Source organism: Pan paniscus, chromosome 1 (assembly GCF_029289425.2).
Source record: "Pan paniscus chromosome 1, NHGRI_mPanPan1-v2.0_pri, whole genome shotgun sequence".
Taxonomy (NCBI): domain Eukaryota; kingdom Metazoa; phylum Chordata; class Mammalia; order Primates; family Hominidae; genus Pan; species Pan paniscus.
In genome coordinates, this window is record NC_073249.2 from 65,117,258 (window position 1) to 65,137,951 (window position 20,694).

Genomic DNA, 20,694 nt, shown 5'->3' on the forward strand with positions numbered 1-20,694 from the left:
GGCTACTTTAATCTAGATACTGTCTTCCCTCTCTAGGTACAGTGAAAAAATGAAGTTTAAAATCACTATTTTGCTCCACAGAAAACTGTCATTTTCTTAAAGCTGAAAAGTTAGGCAAATGCTAACACTTCAAATAAGATTCTAGGAGCTTGTGAATCATGAGTTACAATAGTAACTATAGATTCCAGTGGAATAACGATGGTTAGATAGCAGACTAAAAAATAATGAGGTGAACAGAAATTAGGTGGCTCCCACTGGTTCACAGTGTTTTTACTCTCCAAAAGGAAAAGCAAAAGTAAATCAGATTACAAGCTTCTTTGAACTTTCACTGCTCTCCTGACAATCTGTCTCTCTTGGTCATCTCCGGTCGCAGCAGAGTGTTGTGGCCTCCCACCACCAGCATGTGAAATGGTACCAAGTCCCAAATCCCTGGTTAAAGGACCTGAAGTTTCAACCCCTGAACCAGCTTAGAAGGCAAATAGTTGTGTTCCACGGAGGAGAACCTCACTCTCAGTGACAACAGCAGGGTGAGGGTGAGGATGGTGGTGGTGGTGATGGGTGAAGTACTCCTTGATCAGAAAAATAATTAGATTTTTTTAAAATTCACTTTTAAAATTGAACTTGTCAAAGCAATGGACTGTTTACTATTTATTTATATTGTACTCTATAATTCCTATCTAATTTTGTATCCTCAGTAACTAGCATAATGCTTAGTATAGTATTCAGTAGGTGCTGAATCTTATTTTATTATTATTTTTTTTGAGATGGAGTCTTGCTGTGTCACCCAGGCTGGAGTGCAGTGGCAGGATCTCAGCTCACTGCAACTTCCACCTCCCGAGTTCAAGTGATTTTCCTGCCTCAGCCTCCTGAGTAGCTGAGACTACAGGCGTGTGCCACCACGCCAGGCTAATTTTTGTACCTTTAGTAGAGATGAGGTTTCACCATGTTGGCCAGGCTGGTCTTGAACTCCTGACCTCACGATCCGCCCACCTTGGCCTCCCAAAGTGCTGGGATTACAGGTGTGAGCCACCGCGCCTGGCCGAATCATTTTTTTAAATTGCATTTCTGCTACCTACTTTTTCTTGGTCACCATAACTTCTTAGAAAACCACTTGTTCAGCTGTGGTGCAAAGGTAAACAGCAGCTCTGCACTGTGACAATCTCTGAATTAGAGTAGTCCAAAATGTGCAAATTAAGTTTTACTATAAATATGAAACCACCTTTCAGTCCTGGTTTCTGTATACTAATGGTGCTTTTACATCTATTTTGAGGAAGATAGAGCAGAAATTTGTTTTTTGGTATCCAATAACAAATTAGGTTAGAAGGTAAATTCAAGCCATGCCCTAAAGACATCCAATAAATGCAAAGGCTGCATCAAGGAAGGGCACATTTACATCTCCATAGGTTTAGTCAGTTTTGCTTCTTATTAATTTAAGGGAGAAAAAAAGAATTACTAGTCACTTCTGGGAGAGATGAAATCTTAAAACTCAAGGTCTCTCAGCATGACTAAAATCTCTCAGCATGAAGCTCTAGGTGAGTTTAATCTTCTTTCTGTTTTTAACCAACTCTGTAAAATCTAAATAGATTTGACTTGCATTTATGGTTCTCCTCATGCTAGCCTGGACCAAATAAATATTTAGCAATGGTAAATGACCAGGAAAACAATTTGGAAGAAATTTGGAAAAATCCAGCTTTCAATTTTGGTTATATAAACGATGGCAGACTACATTAAGCAAACACATATATTAAGGAGAAGCATTTTAATTTTTGGAGGCTTAATGTTTAAATGACACATAAGATAGCATATTCAAAATATTTGGAAGGATGAGCTTTAAGAGAGGAGAGGCAGGAAAGCATGGCTCAGAGAGGATAGAAAATTGCCTGTAAGAATCTACAGCTGGGTACCTGTCACGGCTGATATAGGAGCTCTTCTTCCAATGTAAATGTATTCAATAGTGGAAACAGTGTTTATGTTGAATCTACCAATGCTCTTTTGTCCAGGGAAGCTTCCATCCAACAAATGATCAAGTTATAAACTTTATTTTTGTTTTACTCTACATTCTGGATTACTCTTTATTTTGTTGTACTCTACATTCTGGATGCAAAAGCAAAAGGGGATCTCAGATTTCAGGTGGGAGCAATGAACTTCAATTCTGAGTAAAAGGAGGTAGAATTTCAATTACCAAAACACACTGGGCCAGGCACGGTGGCTCAACGCCCATAATCCCAGCACTTTGGGAGGCCGAGGCACGTCGATCACCTGACGTCAGGAGTTCGAGACCAGCCTGGCTGACACAGTGAAACCCTGTTTCTACTAAAAATACAAAAATTAGCTGGGCGTGGTGACACACACCTGTGATCCCAGCTACTCAGGAGGCTGAGGCAGGAGAATCACTTGAACCTGGGAGGCAGAGGCCACAGTGAGCTGAGATTGCACCACTGCACTCCAGCCTGGGTGACAAGTGAGACCTCGTCTCAAAAAAAAAAAAAAAAAACCCACATTGGATATAGATTATATCATTTTAAGTGTTTGTAAGTGTTGTTTAAAAAGATAACTTAAAATTCAGGTTTCAAGTTTTACCATCTACCCCTAACTACTACGCAAATCTTTTTCTTGCCAAAAAGCTAGTGGGGGGAAGTCCAAATAAAGAAAGGAAGAAAAGATCTTCATCGTTTCAGTGGGCAGAAAATACAGGTTGAGTATTCCTTATCTGAAATGCCTGGGGCCAGAAGTGTTTTGAAGTTCAAACGTTTCCGAATTTTGGAATATCTGTGTTATATATACTTACTGGTTGAACAAACCTAGTCCAGAAATTGAAAATGCTCTGAGCATCATGTCTGCACTCAAAAAGTTACAGATTTTGGAGCATTTTGGATTTCGATTTAGGGATACTTAACCTGTATTTCTTTTTATGCTTCTCTTTACTAAAAAAGGTTATTGACAAATTGAACAGCTTTTGAACCAATATGTGAAACTTGGCAACTGTTCCTGGATGAAGTTTCCAACTTAAAAAGTCATTGATAAGCCACAATTCCACTAAAAATAAAAAAAAAATTATTATACTTTAACAAGTATTTATTTACATCCAGGGAACATTATAGATTTAACTCTCATTTTAATTCATTATCCATCTCTATTTTTCGCATTGGTGACCTTTGCTGGTCTTTTAATGGTGGCTTAGAAGATGATACAATTATTCTCTCAGAGGGTCCATGTCAAAGTGGGATCTCCTGCTAAATAATACTAATGAATTTAAGACCTTCTTCATTATCTTCTGTTGAGTGATATACATCATAGCTTAGAAATTCATAAATAAATACTAAAATAAAAGGACAACACAAAGTAAAAAACAAATACAAATTAAAACTGAAAGATTTCAAAGGTAAAAATCAGCCTGTCACGTCTTAACCATAGTGTGATACGTTCTGAACTTAGAAGTTCACTCTTCTTAAGAATAAAAAAATTATAATACTCGGATTTGTATCTTTAACATTTAAGATTCACCCCCTTTGAAGAGATGAATTTAAATTCTGTAAGTATGTAAACTCTTAATTATGACAGATCGACTTTGTATCTTACTGTCAGTATAAATCCCCACACACTACCAGAGAAGCAACTTGGAGACACTGCTTTGGAGTCAGACAGACCTGGGCTGGAATTCCAACTTGTCCACTATTAGCCTTGCAAATCTGGGTAAATTACTCAAGCATTCTGAGCCTGTTTCCTTCTGTAAAATGTAGATAATACCTGTCTCAATGCCATTTTCCTAAGTATAAATTGAATTAGGTATAACATGCTTGCAAAGAACTCAGATCAGTGCCATGCATAGGCCCTCGATAGGTTTCAGCAGGTACTATGGGCCCCCTTGCAGTCGGAGGTTAGTGCAGGGTACTGGGTGCAAAATGACATGCAGCGGTCAGAATGCTCGGTCTAGAAAAAAAGACTGCTTATTGCTTTCCAACTGACTTCACATACTTTAATAGGCAAGGACAGTCCTGGATCCTGGGAGTCTCTATTATACCTTAAACATTCTCACATGCACTTTATTTTGGAAGGGCGGTGACTTTTATTTAACTCTCCACCCAAACCTTCACAAAAATAGCTTTATGACATAGAAACAAGAATGTTATTGCCCTCACATATGAAGCCATTACTATACTTCCCTTGAAACATGTAGGTTATTTATTTCACTTCTTACCTTTTCAATTTTTTCATCCAGCATTCTGAAGAATTCTTGTTGGCTTTCAGAGATGTGCATGCTGAAAAACAAAGGGTAGTTAAGTGCATATTTTAGTGCTTTGCTAAACCTGGTCCCCTCAAAGGAAAAATGCAGAGTCCCCAAACTTTGGGGAAGACATTTATTTATTGCAGACTTTTCCACTGAAATACTCTGAAATTACATTAAGGATAAACAGTACAGTAATCCTGCAAGTGTGTTTCATAATTGTCTATCAGTGCCTGTGACTTAAAGGAAGACAATTTCCTTTCAATGTACAGATGCTATTTATAGTAATGTTACTAGGAGCTGCATGCCAAATTGTTTCTTCAGATACACACTTGTGATTTAAAAAAAAAAGCATGAGCAAGCAGCATAAGGCATATTTCAACAGTGTTTTGAAAAAAATAAAAAAGAAAATGTATCCTAGTTATTGTATTGAAATATATATTTTACAAAGGTTATCAGTATCAGCATGATCTCCAGCTGACTATGGGTGTGGGCCGGTGGCAAACAAGCTGAGGACATACAGATGACCTGATATTACTACTGAGCACTTTCTGCACTGGTGGCAGCAGATACACCTCTGAAAACACAATTCCACTGGAACGTGGGAGGACGCATGTCTGAGCAGCACTTGCTCTGTGTTTCTTGTCCTGTGACATTTAACAGCCTTCTTAGTGAGACGGCTGACAAGGCTGGTGGGGACAAAATAAGATGGTAAGGACAGCAGGGATGAATTACAGATGCGAAGGGCATGGGGCAGTATAGGACTTAGTCTTAATGGGCCACAGTCTTAATGACAGTTGCTTCTACCTAGCAGATAGCTGTGGGTGTTCCAAGGAGGTGAAGGATGCTGGATAAGACACGTTATCACACAGAGTTTCCTTTAGTTACTATCAGTGCCTACTGGTTGTCCTGTCTGAGGGAGGGGGTTGGGGGTGGGCTCTGGAATGGCTTCTTCCCTTCATATCCAAGTGTGGCGAAATGTACCCTTTAGCATCATGCCTCATCCTTTAGGGGCCACAAGGAGGGGGACAAGTGACCTGAAACCCTCCAGGCCTCCTGTGACAGACAGTGGGGCCTGCGGCTCAGAGGGGGTCCCCTCTGTATAAAAGCAACATTAAAATCTGTGAGCAATGACATTAACTCGGTTATCAAAGGAAAACAATGTACATATCTGATTCCATTAATCAATTTTCATGGTTTACAAAGCACTTTCACATATGTCACGTAATTTTACTGCCCTTTATCTGATCATTCAAATAAGGTAAACGTTTTGTTTGGGAAACATGCCCTCCCTTATTGCAGGTTTGAAAGGCAGAACAGAATCTGGGATGATGAGAGTACATTAAACTGTCTCCTCTCTGTAGGATCCCGGGCAGAAAAGCCAGTTTGCATAGCTGAGTTTTCCCAGGTTCCTTATGTTTTCACCGTCTCAAGCACCAAAATATTTTTTATTTGAGCCACGTTGGATGCAAATCTTTCTAAATTTCATATTCTTATAATAGAGGATCTCTCTCATAAACACTTCTTTCTTTTCTTTTTTTTTTTTTGAGACAGAGTCGTCTCGCACTTTCGCCCAGGCTGGAGTACAGTGGTGCAATCCCAGCTCACTGCAACTTCCGCCTCCTGGGTTCAAGCAATTCTCCTGCCTCAGCCTCCCGAGTAGTTGGGACTACAGGCGTGAGCCACCACGTACAGCTAATTTTTTGTATTTTTAGTATAGATGAGGTTTCACCATGTTGGCCAGGCTAGTCTTGAACACCTGACCTCAGGTGATCCACTCACCTCGGCCTCCTAAAGTGCTTGGATTACAGGCGTAAGCCACTGCGCCTGGCCAGATCTCTTTCTCTTAATATAGGTAACTGGATAGATAACCGTATGTATATGTTGCCCCAGAAATGTTGCCCTAGAAAATATTCCAGGGACCTCATAAAAAACAGCATTTTTAGGATTTGACGTTCATTGTGGAAACTCTCTGGTTGGAGTTTTTAGCATATATTGCCTTGAATATAGCAGGAGGGCCAAAAATATTTCTTAATTAATTGACAGAGTCCCCCTATTTAAGTTCATGTGATTCATGACCCCTTGCTGAAGCAGCAGAGTTTGTCAGCAGGGGTGATGTGCAGGGCCTGAGTCCTCATCTATAAAACCAGGGCTGGTCACTGATGTCCCTTCTACTGTCTATGATTGTCACTAACTTCCATTAGCTCCTTTATTTAAATACAACATGAAAACTGCAACGTTTGGTCAGTACTCATACATATGCACATGAGAGGGACAAGAGGGGGCATTTTTAAACAAAAGTAACTCTGCAAATGTATCTGCAACCTCTGCAATCAAGAATGCACTTATCACAGGGTCGGGATCCCTATCAGGAGCTTGAGACCAAAAGTGGTGGCTAAGGACCTCGGGATGCTTATGTAGGAAAGCAACCACAAAACTCTCAGCGATTTCAGTTTTGTGTTGTCCCATAATATAGAAATGCTGCCTGCTTTTTCTTTGTCTAAGAACATTAGAACATGCCTGCCTGCCTTTGCCACATTTCATAACCTACGAAGAAGAGTCACACACCAGACTGAGTCACTCTCTTGACATCTTGAAGTATGGTGCATGGGTTGTGTTAGGAAAGACTGAATGGAAGGAAGCCTGATGCACCAGACAGGCTCCTCCAGATAACCTGCATTGTCACTGGAAGTGTGTCAGACGTTGCTGGGGGAGCAAATGCCCACACGGGTCACCTGTGCATCGTCTCAGATATGGTGTCATCCGAAAGCATGAGGCCTACTCTGCTGTTCTCCATTGGATTGTTTCAGGGAGAAGAAGAGAAATCTCTTCAATGGGGCAGAGACAGAATTTTTATTCTGATGAAATAAAAATTTCCCCATATCAACTGATTTCCGTCTAGATAAACATGGGTCCCCTCTTCCCATGTGAAAGAAACTTATCCACACAGCGCCATGAATATGTGTTTACCTTCAAGAGTACAAACTGCACTGTAGAAAACAGTTCCTGCATAAAGACTTGGTTCTAAAATCCTTTCTGATGCACAATTTGATGATTGTGAGTGGGGGAGATGAGGAGGAAAAGCTCACTGGCTTTTCTATCTTTTTTCAAGATATTAGAAAAGGATCACTGAATTGTTTATGACTTAAGTTCATAAAGGATGAATAATTGATTCTAAGATTCACTTACAAAAGATTCACTAGCATTCACTTACAAAAGCCTGCACATTGGTACCTGACTTAACCAATAAGGCTCAATAATTTTAGTAATTCCTATTTCTCTCTCGTAACTAAAACAACCTTGGAAAACTCAGTGCAGCACTGGAGCACTCCCTGTGCCCTTAGTCAGCACTGGCAAAGCTCTTGTGAATTAACTCTGCACCCTCAAACACTCTTCTTCCTGAGACTTCTCAGCTTCATGGGACTAGGGATGACAATACAATGGCATCTTAATGCAAAGTAAACAAATTAATGAATGGTGGGCAAAATGGGCTTTAGAGCTAAAAGATATGGGGCTTTCACTTTTGGTGTCTTAAAAAAATAAAATCTGCAAATGATAAAAAGCTAAGCCCCAAAGTATGAGAAAGCAAAGTCCTAATTCCCTAATACCTCACCCATGAAGCCTGGCAGAATAAGCCATCCTAAAATATGCTCACTTTGGCATAAGGACTATTTTGAGCTAAAGACAACTGGAAACAGCAGGTGCAGGCGGGGACTTCTGACCTCCTCTTTTCTTCCTGAAAGAAGGAGATGAAACTCCCGTGTGAACAATGCCCTCCCCACACCAGGAGGAAAGAAACATTCTTATCACCAGAGACAGGGAGTCAAGGCCAAGAGAATTCTGTACCAAGAGACTTTGTTAAAATAATTCCTTTCTTCCTTTAGTCTCCCCACATATTTCAGCTGCTTTTCCATAACTGTCTCTGTTTGTTCAACCTAGTATACAAATATGTGGGTTTTGTCACTTCTTGGGTCTTCATTTTCTCATAGGGGCTCCTATGTACATGTAGAAATTGATATCTTTTCTCCTGTTAAATCTGTCTCATGTCAATTTAACTCTCAGGCCCAGCCAGAAATCCTGAGAGGGTCGGGGTAAAGTTCTTCCTCCCCTGCAAAAATGAAATTCAATTACTAGGTGGGTTCCTGGTAAATCTTGGCCTGAACACGGTTTTTCCTTCATGATCATCATTTTTCAATTGGACCTCAGGGAAGTAGATTCATCCTAACCCTCATTCTGTGACAGACTCCTACTAGTAGTTCATGCATAGCTCACTTTTATTTATTTTGTTAATTATTTTTTTAAAGTAGTATAATAAACACCTGTGAAACCAAAATAAAAAACAAAAGCGAGGACCTTGACAACCACCCATAGCTGACGCCATGTGAGCTCCCATCTGCGTGTGTGTTCCCACAACCCAATGTAACTATCACTCCCTCACTTCGCTTTTATATAGTTTTAATGCATCTCTTTGTGTGCCTTTAAAAGACAGATTATTTCCGTTGTTTTTAACTTTATAGAGTGTATCATGTTCTATGTAATCTTTCAGGACTTACTCTTTTCTTGTAATATTAGACTGCTAGGGCCCATTCAATATTGTGCATTGCTGCTGTGCATTTGTTTGAACTGCTGACTAATATCCCATTGTGTGACTATAGTGTGGTGCATTCACGCAACCTCCTGTTAAAGGCATCTGGGTTGTTTCTAATATTTAAGGCATTTTTACCAAGTGCCAGACAATGCCATAAGCAGTGGGTATACCCTATTTCATTTGTTCTCCAGCTCAAGACAGGATCTTTCACTTCCATTTCTCTCTGAGAAAACTGAAGCTCAAAGACATAGGTCACTTGCCTGATATCAAATTAAAGCATTAAATGAAGGTATGAGGATGACATGCCTTCATGGTGGTATGAGGATGATCTGCCTTTATGGTATGGGATTGTCCTTCCACTCATGGGGAAGAAGAAGCCTCATCTTATTTTATGCATCAGTACAGTAAATTGATCCTATATGTCAGCAAGTAGGAAAAGTAAAACTCTTCTCTTGGCCCTCCAGAAAGATTTCTTAATTGAATTCCAGGAATCCAATGTTCTGTTCACAGTTTGAAATACATACACACATGTGTGTACACACACACACACACACACACACACAAGCATGCTGCTGTGGGGAAAACAGAATTTTCTCCTCTGAAAGCTTCAGCACATGCCAGTCTGTGAAGTGTGCTGCTTCAGGGTGTCAATGTTAAGTAAGTATTCTTTCAAACAGAAAAGAGAAATTCTCCTCCATTCAATCTCTCTTTATAACTCTGAGATAAGGGAAGCATTTTAAAATAGCATTTTTCAGACATCCTGGATGATAAGGTGGTTTGGCTGTGTTATCAGATATCTGCTGTCCCCAAAGGCAGATAAAGTGGATGAACGTGATCAGCAGTAAGGTGGGCTAGGGAGGTTGCGGCCATAGCACAACATTCACCTGAGGGTGAAAACATCAGCCGCATCATTACACTGACATTGTAAATGGTAAGTGGATTTTAACATGTCCAGTTTTCTTTGAAAGTAAAAATTGAATGACAGAGCCCATTACCTACCCCCTGAGGTCTCCTAACTGCGACACCACAGTGGCCATAGCTGCAGCGACTCCACAGACACTGAGCCAGGGTAAAGTGATTATGAGTTAGGTAATTTTTGTCACAATTTTCTGGAAGAACCAGAGATAACATACCTTCTTCTGCTTATGATTTTGATTTATGGGGCTATCAATACACATATGTAATAGTCAAATTTATTTTGGGTTGGGGTGACTGTGTCAAATGTACCAGTGTCATCGGTACTCTCAGGAAATTTGTCTCAATTTAGGTGAAACACTAATAGAGATTTGTAGCCGCTGGGATAACACAGCCTCTTTGAAGGAGAGGACGGCTTCAAAGTCATACAAAGTATATTTTATCATTAAGGTTAGAGTCAGTTCTAGAACAATCTAGAAAACTATTCATTATTGTTTTTTAACTTTTGAACATGCGATGACCTTTTAAATGAAACATTTCGGGATAGTCATCTGTTGGTAATCAACAATCATATTTTCAAGTTTCTACTGTAAGTGGGAAAATGTATTAGGCACTCTATAGATCCTCACGTGATATAATCTTCAAGTTAATTTTTTTCTTTTCTTTTTAACTTTCCAATTGTGATGTACCTAACACACAGAAGACATATAATGTTATTTGTACATTTTTTTTTTGCAAAATAACAATTGAGCATTCATGTAATTACCACCCAGATTAAGAAATAGAGCCTCTGGTTCCACTGTCCTCCATTTGGTCAGAAATAACTAATATTCTGAATTTAATGCCTTTTCATTTCCTTATATCTCTTTATTGTTTTACCATATACTAACAGACAACATATGCCTTAGTTCTGTCTGTTTTTTGACTTCATATGAATGAAACCACATGTAGGCACGTATCGCTGCTTACTCTACTGCCTCATCCTTATGAGATTCCTCCATCATGATATGTGTACCTATAGGCACTAATTTTCACTGATGTATAGTATTCCCACAGTTTAGATGCCACAGTTTAGTTACCCATTATATTTTCTTTTTTTTTTTTTCCTTGAGATGGAGTCTCGCTCTGTCGCCCAGGCTGGAGTGCAGTGGCGCCATCTCTGCTCACTGCAAGCTCCACCTCCAGGGTTCACGCCACTCTCCTGCCTCAGCCTCCCGAGTAGCTGGGACTACAGGAGCCCGCCACCATGCCCGGCTAATTTTTTGTATTTTTAGTAGAGATGGGGTTTCATCGTGTTAGCTAGGATGGTCTCGATCTCCTGACCTCGTGATCCTCCCGCCTTGGCCTCCCAAAGTGCTGGGATTACAGGCGTGAGCCACCATGCCCGACCTATATTTTCAATGGACATTTGGGTTTTACCTTTAAGAGCTTTAAGAGCTTCTTAATTTTAATGCAGTCATATTAATTAATGATTATCCTTAAGAACTACATCCTTTGTGTCTTATTCAAAATTCTTCCCTACCTCATGGTCATAGTGATAGTCTTCTCTGTTTTCTTCTAACTGGCCTACAAAGTCAGCTTTGTCATGTATTGTAGGTCTGTTTTCATTATTCTGTTCTGTTACACCAAACCACATTTTCTCAATTACTAAAGCTTTATATTAGATCTTGATTATCTGGTAGGTAAAATGGAACTCACTCTGAAAACATTTTTAGCTTTAAAAACAATGCAGTTGTTCCTTGGTATCTGTGGGGGATTGGTTCCACGACCTCCCTGCAGATAGATACCAAAATCTGCAGATTCTCAAATCCCTGATATAAAATGGTATAGTATTTGTATAACCCCCACACATCCTCTCATATACTCTAAATCATCTCTAGATTACTTATAATACCTAATGAAGTGCCTACACATCACTTCATTCACATGAATTCAACATAGTACTTGGTGTGCAGCAAGTTCAAATTTTGTTTTTTGGAACTTTGTAGAATTATTATTTTTTGAATATTTTTGATCCATGGGTAGTTGAATCCACAGATGCAGAATCCATGGATATGGAAGGCCGACTATGTAAGGAAAACAGAAACTAGAACTTACTTTGCTCTGGGTTGATGAACTAATCCCGGAACCTCTTTATTAGTTTTAAGTCTTACATTTGAGCTGGCACTTTTTTCCTGAAACACATAAACACAGACATGTGAAAGACAGGATTAGAATCCACAATTAAACAAGTGTATGAGTTTTCATCACACAAACGTTCAATCTGTTTGGGGCCCTATACTACGGCTGGTTACCTCACAAGGGCAAAAGTCCTTGCAAAGATGACACACAGAACAGGTAGAACCTGCCAAACAGGGAGCATTGCTATGAAAAGTGAAATCAGCTTTATAACAACTGTGACTCTGTTTAGAAAACAATGTACAGTTAATATTTAATTCTTTAACACTAATAGTAATGAATCAAAGAACAGAAGATCTAGTATCAAGAGAAACAGCAGCAATACAATCACAGCCTTTGTTCACTTGCTCAGGTTAACTGACTTCCGTGCAATTTATTTGTAAAAGACAACTGCACTTACTGAGATGTAAAGTTTGCTGAAGGCCCTAGCCGTGACAGGAACAGGAACATGACTAAAACCCACGACAAATGCTGAGATTGAATTCAATTGAATTACTACAATTCAATCCTAGCCTGTATTCAAGAAACACTTCTTTGGCTTTTAGCCTGACCTAATTTCTTATTCCCAATAACTAGCCACATGGGAAGGAAATACTCTCAAATCTTAAAATGCTAGTATATCAATAAGGACATGATCTCAATAATACTACTGCTCTGCATTTTTCGTTATCTTAAAAAGATATTCAAGGTGCTTTATAATTTGCTCACAAAACATACCCCTGAAATGAAAGGAAAGACCACTTTGAACCTATGTAACAGGTGACTATATACATTCGAGGAACTTGAGGTAAGGCCACAATTAAAGACCAAATCTAGAGTGAGGAATAAAAACTGCCATGGGCCGATGCAACATTCTCATCACATGCAGAGTGATGTGGGATGACACATAAAACAGATGGTCCCAAAATGAGCTCTTTTTGAGGTCCTATTTCTCCTAGGACAGCAGAAGCCACTTAAGTCAGTGAAACTCCAATGACTTACATATTCTGGTTGTTTGTTATTAACCATCAAACATGAGCTTATGTGCCTATCATCAGTACTCCAAAAAATATGTGATTTTGTTTGTTTTTCTTTTAGGAAAAGAAACAATCATAAGTTTCTTGCAGTCTATCTTACCTTCTTTACCTTATACTAACTTCAGAATGTTTTCATGAACATTTAAGAAGGATAAAACATATTGTTCTGTCTGTTGACATATGTCAGGGAACAGCAGATGAACACTCCTAATCTTTTACAAAGCAGGTGGGAGAAATTAGAAAACCCGAATGCACTCACACCAGAAGGGCAGGGCCCAGGTCCTTTCTTTACCACATGGGGTAAGGGGCCTGGCACTTCATGAGCGGCACTCAGCAAATACTGGTGAATGAATGAACGATGTCAAAAAGTCATTCACGTGTTTTTAAAAGTTAGAAGTAAGAATAGCTCAAATGTAGTCTCTTTGTAGGACTGAAGGCGTTAAGTTCCTTCCAAGTTGGTCCTTTTCTCCTTTAAATCTTATGTTGTCTTAGATTAAACACTGAAAATGAACAAGACCTTATCCTCTTTCTCTTTCACATAATTTCTGCAACTCTTTGAGCTTAAAAGAAATGCACTGTAATTTTAAACATTGCTGAGGCAGGAAAGTGGCTTCTAATTCTAAAAATGCAAAGGATATACAGTGGTATGTTGTTTATATTCCATTTATTTAACTGTACCCTTGAAAATTATGTTGCCTCAGCAAGTCTTTCTTAAAAACCCATTCTGTGGTTGCTAAGTAAGGAAGGATCTCCCCAAACAACAGAGGCTCAATGGACAAGCAGGACTGAGAAGAAGCCGGCCCTCAGTAACGCATCACTCCCAGGAATGCGCTTCCAGGGCCAAAAGTGAGACAGAGGCAACAGGAAGAAAAGCAGTTTAGGATTTCCCATATAATTCCAAAAAAACTTTCTTCTACTATGTATTTACAATGTGTTTGCTCAGTTTTACAAATTTTCTCTCACCAAGACCAATAATAACCACTCACTGAGCACTTACTGTAAGTCAGGCATTATTCTAAGCACTTCCAAATATTAATTCATTTTAACATTCACTAATATTTATATATATTAACTCATTTTTATGCCTACAATACCTCTCATGGTTGGGTACCATTATTATCCCCATTTTACAGATGAGGAAGCTGAGGCACACAGCGGTGAAGCACTTACCTGAGACCATACAAGTAATAAGCAGTAGCGCAGGGATTTGAACCCAAGCAGTTTGGCCCCAAACTCCATGCTGTTCACTACTAGCTCAGCATTTCTCAAACTTTTTAGTGTCAAGACCCTTTTACCTATAATCTCCAAATTTTGACACATTTCATTGTACAACATAAAAAAATCCCATTTGTTAAAATCACCATCAATCTCATCAGAAAACCATTGACTGAAGCTGTCAAGCTCATGGTAGTGAATATAAGTTTTCCAAACTTATAGATTTTGTTTAAAGTTTGAATTTTATCACTGGCAAGAGATACTGTCAGTTATTTTTCTTGAAGTGTCAGGCTCCCTTACTCTTTTTTAAGAAAATGATTTACCAAATACCAGGTCTGAATATCCATAATTTATCTGCCAGAGATATATATATTTAAAATAGAGAAGATGTCCTATAAAAAACAATGCCTAGTTCAGCTTTCAACTCAATCAGCTACAGAGGTGCTTTTCTCCATGATAACCATCTAACCTGGACATGCAGAAGAAATGCTTTATGCATACTTCCCATTTCATCACACAGGCTATTAAAAAGATATGCATCCAAAGTCTCAGGACACAAAATCAAGGTACAAAATCAATGTATACCGTGGCTGGGCACAGTGGCTTATGCTTGCAATCCTAGCACTTTAGGAGGCTGAGGCAGGCAGATTATGTGAGGTCAGGAGCTCCAGAGCAGCCTGGCCAACATGATGAAACTCCATCTCTACGAAAATATAAAAATTAGCCAGGCATGGTGGTGTGTGCCTCTAATCCCAGCTACTTGGGGGGCTAAGGCAGGAGAATCGATCATGACCTGCACTCCAGCCTGGGCAACAGAGCAAGACTCCATCTCAAAAAAAAAAAAAACCATACAAAAACAAAAATCACTAGCACTCCTATACACCAACAACAGTCATGCCAAGAGCTAAATTAGGAATGCAGTCCCATTCACTACACACACACACACACACACACACACACACACAATTCCTAGGAATACAGCTAAGCAGGGAGCTAAAAGATCTCTACGAGAACTACAAAACACTGCTCAAAGAAATGAGAGATGACGCAAGTGGAAAAAACATTCCACGTTTATGGATAGGAAGAATCAATATTGTTAAAAAGGCCATACTACCCAAAGCAATTTATAGATTCAATGCTATTTCTATTAAACTACCAATGTCTTCACAGAACTAGAATAAAACTATTTTAAAATTCACATGGAACCGAAAAAAAAAAAAAAGCCCAAATAGCCAAGGCTGTCCTAAGGAAAAAGAACAAAGCTGGAGGCATCACACTACCTGACTTTATGCTACAGGACTACAGCAACCAAAACAGCATGGTACTGGTACAAAAACAGACACATAGACCAATGGAACAAAACAGAGAACCCAGAAATAAGCCTGTACACCTACAACTATCTGATCTTTGACAAACCTGACAATAACAAGCAATGAGGAAACGATTCCCTATTCAATAAATGGTGCTGGGATAACTGGCTAGCCATATGCAGAAGCTTGAAACTGGACCCCTTCCTTACACGATATACAAAAATTAACTCAAGATGGATTAAAGGCTTAAATGTAAAACCCAAAACTATAAAAACTCTGGAAGACAACCTAGGCAACAGCATTTTGGACATAGGAATGGACAAAGATTTCATGACGAAGACATCAAAAACAACTGCAACAAGAGCAAAAATTGACAAATGGGATCTAATTAAACTAAAGAGCTTCTGCTCAGCAAAACAAAATGAAACAAAAAACAAAAAACTATCATCAGAGTGAACAGACAACCTACAGAATGGGAGAAAAATTTTGCAAACTATGCATTTGACAAGGTCTAATATCCAGCATCAATAAGGAACTTAAACAAATTTACAAGAAAAAAACCCCCAAACAACCCCCATTAAAAAGTGGACAAAAGACATGAACAAACACTTCTCAAAAGAAGACAGACATGCAGCCAACAATCATATGAAAAAAAGTTTAACATCACTGATCATCAGGAAATGCAAATCAAAACCACAATGAGATACTATCTCATATCAGTCAGAATGGCTATTAAAAAGTCAAAAAATAACAGATGCTATTGAAGTTGTGGACTTATACACTGTTGGTGGGAGTGTAAATTAATTCAACCATTTTGAAAGACAGTGTGGTGATTCCTCAAAGATCTAAAAATAGAACTACCATTTGACCCAGTAATCCCATTACCGATTATATACCCAAAGGAATATAAATCGTTCTATCATAAAGACACACACAGGCACATGTGCATTGCAGAACTACTCACAACAGCAAAGACATGGAATCAACCCAAATGCCCACCAGTGGTAGACTGAATAAAGAAAATGTGGTACATATACATCTGGAATACCATGCAGCCATAAAAAAGAATGAGGTCATGTCCTTTTCAGGAACATGGATGGAACTGAAGGCCATTATCCTTAGCAAAATAACAGAGAAACAAAAACCAAATATCGCATGTTCTCAATTATAAGTGGGAGCTAAATAATGAGAAGACATGGACACATAGAGGGGAACATCACACACTGGGTCCTATTAGAGGGTGGAAGGTGGGAGGTGGGAGAGGATCAGGAAAAATAACTGATGGATATTAGCCTTAATACCTGGGTGACGAAATAATCTGTACAACAAACCCCTATGACACACATTTACCTATGTAACAAACCTCCATGTGTACCCCTGAACTGAAAATAAAAGTTAAATAAAGGTATGCACACAAGCCACAACATTTTATAAAATTAAATAATTTTTACTGCTTCATTGAGAGCATTCTTAAGTGAAAACAGCAGTGGAGAATACAATGTCTACTAAGAAGGTTTGATGCCAATGCCTTGGTTTAGGCTAAGGCACCAGCAGTTAACCTTACTGTTGCTGTTGCAGCATCAGTGCATACGTCAACACCATGAGAAAAGCAAATAGCCTCTTAGTATCATTAGGAAAATGGCTTCAAGAACTCCCTGAGAAAGTCTCAGGGACCCCCAGACCACACTTTGACCATAGTGCCTCTCTATTTCTTTTGCAGAGAAAAGAACTATTAATTATTTAATTATGCTATATGGCTTATTTTTAAAAACAAATATTTAACAGCCTTATGGGGGTAAAATTTATATTCTATAAAATTCCCCCACTACAACTATATGATTAAATGATTTTAGTAAATTTATAGAGCTATGCAGTCATCACGACAATCCAGTTTCAACATAGTGCCATCATCCCAGAAAGTTCCTTTATCACCACTTACAGGTCATCTCTGCTCTCATTCATAGTGCTGGGCAACCACAGATCTGCTTTCAGTCTCTAGAAATTTGCCTTTTCTAGATTCATGTCATGAAATCACACAATATTTAGCCTTTTGTGCCCAGCATTTTTCACTTGGCATAATGTTTTTGAGATTCATCCAAATTGTAGCATATAACAGTATTCTATTTGTTTTCATTGCTAAATAATATTCCAATGTATGGATACACCACATTTTGTTCATCTCCCCATCCCTTGATGGACATTGATATTGTGTTCAGTTTGTGGTTCTTATGAATAGCGATGTTATGAACATTCAGATAGAAGTCTTTTTGTAGACATGTTTTCATTTCTCTTAGGTAGATTCCTAGGAGTAGAACCGCTAGATTACATAGTAAGTTTATGTTTCATTATTTAAGACCTTCCAAACTGTTTTCCAAGGTGGCTGCACCATTTTACATTCCCATCAACAATGCAGAAGAGCTGTAGTTTCTCCACGTCTGCACCACCAACACTTGGCATTGTCTTTTCAACTACTGTCATTCTAGGTAGTGTGTAGTGGGATCTCACTGTGGGTTTTATTTACTTGAAAAACATGATTTTTTAAGGCTTGTTATATTGGTGTATTCTCCAGAAAATCCACCTTAGGAGCATGTGTATACTTAACTTGTTGGCGCATTTGCATAAAGAAGTCAGTTTTATATTTGTTTATAAACATTTAACTTCTACTTTGGGATTTGTGTGTTGGGAAAGGGTAGGTTTAAAGAGATCTGCTTTCTTAAAAAAAAAAAAAAAGAAGAAGAACAAGCAAACAAACCAACAGGGCTGGAAGGAGGGGGAAGGAGAAAGTGGTGGGAGCAGTGAGACACGTGGTTCACTACCAGCAGCAGCTCGGATAAAGCAGACCCAGCAGAGGGGGCTGAGAGCTATGCAATATCTGAGGTGCTCCAGAAATAAGAAAAGAGAATAAATTGCGAGATGACAGACGAAGCAACTAAGATATTGTTTCTCTTAGCAAGAAAAAACTATTTTGATGGTATTTGACACTTGGGAACTAAGTATTCTCCCTAAAACAAACCGAGACCAACTGCGACTAAGATAAAGGCTTTTGACAGAGTCTCCACAGGCAGTTCGTTTTTCATCAGCCATCCACACTTGAATCAGAATCATCTGGGATGTGTGTTAAAATAGAGTTTCCCAGGCCCCACTCAAGACATCTCAAGTGGGAGTCTGTGGAAGTGAAGCCCAGGAATCTGCATTTTAAACAAGAGTCTTAGGTTATTCTTCACTCAAAAAAGTTTGAGAACGTCTATTTCAGCAGAAAGATCCTTTACACTTAGTATTTCCCCATTTGGCTTTCTACAGAGCCAGCTTTCAACCTAAGCCTTGGGGCTCCGTGGAGCTATCTCAGGGTCGACCGGGAGACCCACCAGACCAGCAAACTCTTTAACTTTTTTTATTATTAATATTTAGGGGCTCCATCAGTTGGGAAAAACATCCATTTCTCAAGAATGTTTGCACTACTACTGTCAGGTAGTGACAGATTTATTTAAACAACAAATCAAACAATTTTTTCCTTTGCTTGAAGTAATTTTATTTCTTTATGAATCGAATATACTTGTCAGTGTCTAGAGTAAACTGATCATTCTCTTCTTAGTTTCTCTGATGCTGAAGACAGTCAAACTCACTATACTTATGCTGTTGTCGCGAGCTTCCCAATCCCTTATTCCCTTTGGTATCTCCCAAAGGGACAGTGAAAATATCAAGAGGATCTTCTTTAAAACATTCCCGGCCAGGCACAGTGGCTCACGCCTGTAATCCCAGCACTCTGGGAGGCCGAGGCGGGCGGATCACCTGAGGTCAGGAGTTTGAGACCAGCCTGGCCAACATGGTGAAACCCCTCCTCTACTAAAAATACAAAATTTAGCCAGGCGTGGTGACGTGTGCCTGTAATCCCAGCTACTCGAGAGGCTGAGACAGGAGAATCTCTTGAAACTGGGAGGTGGAGGTTGCAGTGAGCTGAGATCAAGCCCTTGCACTCCAGTCTGGGTGACAGAGCAAGATTCTGCCTCAAAAAACAAAACAAACAAGCAAACAAAAAAACATTCCCTCAAACCTCACCTTCTTAATACTGAAGGGAACAACACCCATGTTCAGGATGCCGACTAAAAGCATTGTCTGCAAGGAATGGAAGTGCTTTTCTCCTATCACTTCTTTACCTTTTTTATCCCACTTAGTCTAAGAAAGCTGTTGCCCTGTAAGGTTCCCTTTGCAAATTGGTTCTGAATTGATAGTCTGGAGAGGAATCTCATTTTGTTTTTCTGGGTTCAGCAATAGGAAGTCTGTCTTACAGAGAAATCTCAGGGGCCAGATAGATGCTGGAGGCCTAGAGAAAAGTAGTGGGGATTAGAGTATCGGCTCTTGGGACTGCTAATGAGTGCCCTACACAGAGAGGAGACATAAAAGCCCTAAATTGGGACTCTCAAAGGGTGTGCCCTGCACACAGACTGTGAGCATGTGTGTGTGTACATTTGCACAACTGCATTTCAGAAGCACATGAAAACTAGAAAAAATAATTTGACAACTAGAAGCAAGAGATTTGTGGTGAAGTACACACACATTTTAAAAATTTGGCTATAAAATAAATAATAATGCTAGCTTTGGGGGAGTAACCCACAGGATGTAATCTCTAAGAAAACAATCCCATTTGATGTCTTATACTTGATTTCTCAAGCGGTATTAACATGAGATAGGACACTGTCTCCTTCAAATACAAAGGAATTTTATCTTGTCTTCTGAATGATGGTGATCAGAGAAGCCACCTTGACTCTCGGAATTTCAGGATGTTTACAAATGAAAAGGCCCAAGCTGCCAGATTCAACAATTAACTCAAGCCACCAGTATCAATACAATTACCTGAAGTCAATACTTCCATTACAATTACCTGTCCACAGAGATTATTAGAGTTATTAGTATTTTGTTACAATTATTTAGTTGTAATAAAGTTGGCATGTAAAGTCTCAGCTTTTTGGAAGTTATTTTTCTATAAATTAAAATACAGCCATGTATCTCATTTTATATCAAACAAACATGAAGTGGGGCAAATCAGTTTTAAAGCACCTAACATTTTTCACAAAGTTGCTTTTCAAGGTAGACTGCAAACATTTACAATCTTAAGAAAGTAAACAGAGTTGTAAAAAATTGCTCAGAACAGATTTAATTGCATACCAACAAATTTATTAAAAGTCATTAAGTCACCATGTCAATAATTAAAATAAACAAGCTATGATATAAATTCCACTGGGAATTATA

General features: G+C 39.0%; 1 protein-coding gene across 2 annotated transcripts in view; it reads right to left on the bottom strand.

The window, feature by feature from the left end:
• The window catches only part of C1H1orf21 (chromosome 1 C1orf21 homolog), a 241,398-nt gene that overhangs the window by 26,278 nt on the left and 194,426 nt on the right, over positions 1-20,694 (bottom strand). Inside the window, exons 4-5 of one of the 2 annotated variants that reach the window (XM_003815607.5) lie at positions 11,826-11,902; positions 4,199-4,259 (exon numbers count right to left, since the gene is read on the bottom strand). In XM_003815607.5, coding sequence (XP_003815655.1) covers positions 4,199-4,259; positions 11,826-11,902 — 138 coding nt within the window. Of the gene's footprint in view, positions 1-2,036; positions 4,260-11,825; positions 11,903-20,694 lie in introns of those variants that run through there. The other variant, XM_063603522.1, reaches the window with a different exon arrangement.